The sequence below is a fragment of the Colobus angolensis genome, unplaced genomic scaffold (genome assembly GCF_000951035.1).
Source record: "Colobus angolensis palliatus isolate OR3802 unplaced genomic scaffold, Cang.pa_1.0 Scaffold181, whole genome shotgun sequence".
Taxonomy (NCBI): Eukaryota; Metazoa; Chordata; class Mammalia; order Primates; family Cercopithecidae; genus Colobus; species Colobus angolensis.
Window position 1 is genome coordinate 2,070,498 of NW_012114944.1, and position 6,000 is coordinate 2,076,497.

Below are 6,000 nucleotides of genomic sequence, written 5' to 3' on the forward strand. Positions count from 1 at the left end.
ATAATGAGTAACTCATATTCTTTGAATTGTCTCTTTAAAATATTAGATGGCTGAAGTGGATATAAGTAGGTCATTTATAATATGTTCTAGATGCCAAGATATTCAGGTATAACAGTACAGGAGCCACCGTGGAGCCTGTGTGTTGGGCATTTTCGTGTCAGCATGTTTTTTTCTCAAAGCAGCCAGTTTCATGGTTGGGTGGTTCCAAATATAAGAATGGCCCTTCTTCCCTGTGACTCCCACCAACTAGTCCCGAGCAAGTCCACTTTGTATGAAATTGCAAAGATTTGGAAGAGTGACCTCCAGGCTAAACAGCTGTTCCATTGACCATTCCTCATAGATGGGTTTTTCTGAATTCTCACTTCTCTGAGAGCTTTCTGGACAGAGTCCAATTTCATGGTGACCCTCTCAAATAGTGGTACCCAGAAAGGAACACAGTTCCACCAATGCTGAGTACCATGGGGAGTGGACATGCACCAGGAATGCTAGTAAAGCCCAAAATTGGGTTAACATTTTCGCAGGCTCAATCACACTGTCGGCTTGGGTGAAACTGGTGACCAACTAAATCCTGAGCTGGTTTTCAAAGGAATAGCTTCCAAGCCACGTCCCTTCAATTCCATGCTTATGCAATTGAATTGAATTCTGTGCAATTGATTTTTTGGATGCTCATTGCCACACTTCACATTAATCCCTGTCATGTTGCTTTTGCCCAGTGTTCTGGCATGCTGAGATTTTACAGTCAGGGAATTGTGGGGCTGAAAGGTTTATTTGTACAGTTGAGAGCTATACAAATGACTTCCTGTCAGGGAATCTCCTCTGCCTAAGTCTACTCCAGTTCCTTCAGTTTCCTGCCAATTGATTTTCTTGAGCATGATCCAGTTCTGGGCCCAGTTCTTCCAGGATTTATCTCCCAAAGGTGAGAGACAACAGTGTTCCTGCAGATTCCTTTTCTCTCTGCATCTCTCCTCTGTTCTGCCCCTGATTTCTTATTCCTTTGAGTCTTTGGGATGGTGGTGGTTGTACCTGTTGACCACTCACTTTATCTTATTCCTTGCAGCTCTTGACAGTCCAGCTCCTTATACCCTCTTATATTTGTTTTTAGTGATTTCCTGGCCTTTGACCCATAGCTATCTCTGGTCCTTAAGTTTCCCATGCACCTTCTTATAGATTCCCAGTTCCTTGACCTTGCCTCCAAAATTCTTGCTGCCTGATATCTGATGACACCTTGCAGCTCTGTCCTTCACAGGTTTGGCAAGTTCACTCTCTCTGGCTTCAACAAAGGCATTGCTAAACATCACTGTTGAGGATTGAGACTAAGTTACTTAGTTAGAAATCAGAACTATTTTGAGTGTATGTCAACTAGTTTATGAATCCACCTAATGGCACTGCATCTGGCCTTTTCCACAGGGGGATTATAGGAGACCTTATCAAATGCTTTGCAAGAATGAAGGAATACTACTATATCTACAGAACCCTGGTCTACCAATATGAACTTCTATCTTCAAAGGAAAAATGAACTTGGTTGGCTCTGACTTGTTCTTGGTAACTCCATATTGGCTGTTAGTGATCACTGTCTAAAAGCTCTCTGACCATCTCTTATCTTGGATTTTGCCAAGAATATATATAATATATATATATATATATATTTTTTGAGATATAGTCTTGCTCTGTCATCCAGGCGGGAGTGCAGTGGTGCAATCTTGGCTTACTGCAACCTCCACCTCCTGGATTCAAGCAATTCTCCTGCCTTAGCCCCCCCAGTAGCTAGAACTAAAGGCATGTGCCACCATGCTCAGCTAATTTTTGTATTTTTAGTAGAGACGGGGTTTTGCCATATTGGCCAGGCTAGTCTCAAACTCCTGGCCTCAGGTAATCTGCCTGCCTCAGCCTCCCAAAGCGTTGGGATTACAGGCAGGAGCCACTGCACCAGGCCTGATTTTGCCAAGAATTAACGACAAACTTACCAATATGTGTTTTCCTAAATCCTCCATATTCATTTTCTGGAAAATTTGATATTTGACCATCTTTAGTCTCCTAACATTTCTTCCATCCTCTGTTCCATGGATGATATGAGCTGTTACATGTTATAGGTCCACAAGCCCATTAGGTTCAAGTGGTGTGGGAGTCTTGAGTTCATTTGAAGCAATCTGATAGTCTTATCACTAATTTTGGGTTGTAGCTTTTCTTTCTCTTATTCCTTCTATCCCTTCTCTAATTTCTACAGGTGTACTTCTTCTCTGCAAACATTATTATTTCCCTGCTTTTCTACTAATGGTTTTTGTTTTAAAGCAAATTATATATTTGAGATGTTGAGTCATAGTCATGAATCCTGTCCTGCCAAGGTTCCAGTTATCCATGAGAATCACATTTACCTTTTTGCATTAAAATTTCAGGGCTACTTGTTCACTTCATGTACTTCATGGCTTTGGTCTGTTGGTATTTGAGTCTACGAACATTGTTTCTAAGAGTTTCCCTGATTGTTGTTATGTATCTCTTCTCCCATCTTCACAGAATGTGGCCCAGAGTTTCATCTTGGTACTCTTACACATGGAAACATTCTAGAGGCTAGCCTAAAGGACTGTCCACACCAAGGGAACATAGGATGTTAGACTGGAAAATAGTGTATCAGGATTTCATCCAGGAAGGTCACAGCCTGTTGGTCTAGAAGATCATGTAAATGCTATTCAGCAAGTGTCACAATTTGGCCTGATACATTCTAGTCCAAACGTTTCACCATATACTCTTACCAACCTGTGATGACTCTCTTCACTTATTTGGGAAAAGAGGGTACCTCCCAAAAGATAAGAGCAAAGTGGGGCCAAGGGTAAGTCATAAGGGTCAGAGTTTCAGGGAACCCCAACTAACTTCTATATTGTACAGATGGGAAGACTCTGAAGGCCAGAGAGGGGCAAGAACTGGACCAAAGTCACACAGAGTTATTTTGTTGTGCTTTACACACCTACCTGGTTTTCTTTCATGAGAATTTGAGTTTGAGATAGTTCTCACAACTATTGAGCAGTAAAACATGAGTTGGAATTCAGATCGTCCCATTCACAGGCCAGAACTCTTCGTCTTCATCACATCACAGCTATTTTGCTACCATGCTGAATGTCCAACTATTCTCAGGTACATGAGAACATTATCTGGCTTGGGATCCCTAGATTTTATGAAAATACCTGTAATGGGATATCCTCCTTTCCTGTGGGTTTAAATTGAATCTGCAACAGCTATCAAAGTTTCTGCTTTTAAGAAATGAGAAGATAGATATACCTGGCTTTTATGAAAGCACTGTTCCAAAATGTAACACATTAATGTTTTTCAGGGAGTCCCTAAATCATCCTTCCTGACCGAGGAGAAGAGAGCCAGGCTGAAGACCAACCCTGTGAAGGTGCACTTTGCTGAGGAAGTGCTCATCAGTGGACACAGCCAGGTGTGTCACTAGTCAAGTGATTGAAATTACTCCTTATGAAGCTGGCGAGCTGCCTTCTGGCACATAACTCCCTGAACCTCTGGAATTCCACAGCACAGAGAGGATGCAGAGGAAGTGCAGTGGGTTTGCAAGAGCCTTTGTGCACCTTCCCAGTCAGACGCCTGCAGACCCTGGACTGGGAGAGCTGGTGGGAGCTCTGGGCCATGGGTGGGGACAGGGAAGAAGAGCACTGGGTTTGGCCCTCTATTGTTCTGTGACTCCATTCTTCTGCCAATGAAATTTCAACAGATTCCAACAGTTAATTTCTCATTGTGCATCTTCAAATGTATTATCCCCTCTGAAGGTGATCTATTGATAATCATGCCAGTGGTGATGGGATTGCTTTTTATTTTTAAGAGCCCATCATTTGTTGAACCTCTATTATGTGACCTAAACTTTATACGTACACAGTCCTTAGTCATCACAATACCCTGCAAGGGAGATGTTTTAACAAAAGAGGAAGCAGAGGCCTAGAGAGATTAAGAGACTTAACTCTAAGATCACATGGCGAGAAAATGCAGGAGCCCAGGTCCATGTGACTTTGATTCTTTGGTTTTTCACTGTGACGTGCTGTCTAGTCCTTTTTGATATGGAGAGACCCAGGATTGGGGGTTCAGAAGACACATTTGTAAAGGGAAAATGTTGGCTAGAGTTTGATTTTAATGTAGAGTGCTGGATAAAAGGCGCATTTCTTCATAATTTGTACATTTTCCCCCAGGAGTCTATAACTATTGCCATTCTGAATTTCTTAATATTAGACTTTGAAACTTTAAAGTTGAAACTTGTCCTTATCTTGTCTTCTTACCATAGAGACCAGCAAAGGCCGGGGGAGTCAGAGGGGGTGGAGGCTATGGCCATTTTAACAAAGGATCCAGGTGACCTGGTCCACATCTACAGAGCACTTATTTTCTACCTGCCCTGCTACTTAATAGAGCATACCTTCAGATAGACTTGAGTGAGAAAGGTGGACTTGTTCAGGAAGGGGCCAGTGGAAGGCCTAATGCATGACTCAGAAAACACCTGTCAATTGACAATATTTGAGTCATGTTTGTGAAATTGGATTGCGTCTCTTTAGAAAATTAAGTTTAGATTCTGCCAGGCATGGTGGCTCATGCCTGTAATCCCAGCACTTTGGGAGGCCGAGGCGGGTGGATCACGAGGTCAAGAGATCGAGACCATCCTGGCTAACATGGTGAAACCCTGTCTCTACTAAAAAATACAAAAAAATTAGCCGGGTGTGGTGGCAGGTGCCTGTAGTCCCAGCTACTCGGGAGGCTGAGGCAGGAGAATGGCGTGAACCCGGGAGGCAGAGCTTGCAGTGAGCTGAGATCTCACCACTGCACTCCAGCCTGGGTGACACAGCCAGACTCCATCTCAAAAAAAAAAAAAAAAAAAAATTAAGTTTCAATTCAACACATGACTGTTCATCTCAAGAGTCATGCACAGTGATGAGTAGTAAGGATGAGAACCAGCTAGCAGGACAGGTAGAGAATAAAGGCACTACAGGTGTGGACAGGGTCACCTGGTTGATTTGTTAAAATGGCCGTGACCTCCCATTCACTGCTGTCTATGCTGAGGGTACCAGATAAGGACAACTGTCACCTGAACTGGCTACAAAACTGGCTTAGAGTTTTGGTGGGGTTGGGGAGTTTAAAGAAACAGGGTTCTAAAAAGGTGTCTCTGGGAAGACTTGGAAGGTTGGGGCACCTCAGGGAATCTTTGGGAGTCTCTGCATCAGCAAAACAAGTAAGAGTTCATCTCTGTAACCTGTCTATTCATCCTTTCAAGTGTTTAAAAGATGATAAAATTGGCTGTTAAACTTTTCCCCTTGGAACATGATAAGACTGCTTTAGATACACAATCACTGTGTTAAGAAGGATCTGAGATAGTAAACCAACATTTGAAATATGTTTGACTTTGCTCACAGTTAAACAGATACAAAGGAAAAATGTTAAAAAGTAAAACTTTATACTTAGCAAACGAGCACAAATAGAGAAAAAATGTAAGCCCCAGTGCTGAGAAAGTAATTATAGTCATGCACTACTGATGGCTTTATAAATTGGCTTAAATGTTTTTGAGTGGAAAAACAAAATTTTATGACTCATAAAAAGTGACCCAGAGATTGCATTCCTATTAGTCTATACAATAATTTAAATGTGAAAATCCATATATTTAAAGATATCTGTAGTATCAACATTTTAAATAGCTCCCAAAATGGAAAAACATGCTCAGTTGTCTAGGGCAGAGGAATTGTGAAATCAGTTCTGGTATTTCAACTCAATAGAATATTATAAAGGCATTAAAATTATGAACATTAAACCCACCTAAAAATTGTATATGAAATGCATATTGGGTAGAAAATGAACGTAGAATCATGCATATTAAATTATTGCACCTCTCTAAAAACTATTTACAGATATAGATAAAAATTGGAAGAAGCCTTAGGGAAAAGTAAGTGGTAGTAGTTATGTAATGTTGCTATGAATACACTCTTTATAAACCTTTTAAATCACAAAGAAAGTACTAAGGGG

The 6,000-nt window shown here is 41.4% G+C and overlaps 1 protein-coding gene across 1 annotated transcript in view; it reads left to right on the top strand.

Annotated features, from left to right (window-relative positions):
- The window catches only part of FRMPD1 (FERM and PDZ domain containing 1), a 60,399-nt gene that overhangs the window by 22,824 nt on the left and 31,575 nt on the right, over positions 1 to 6,000 (top strand). The window contains exon 5 of the mRNA XM_011939447.1: positions 3,323 to 3,430. Within this exon, the coding sequence (XP_011794837.1) occupies positions 3,323 to 3,430 (108 nt within the window). The remainder of the gene's footprint in view (positions 1 to 3,322; positions 3,431 to 6,000) is intronic.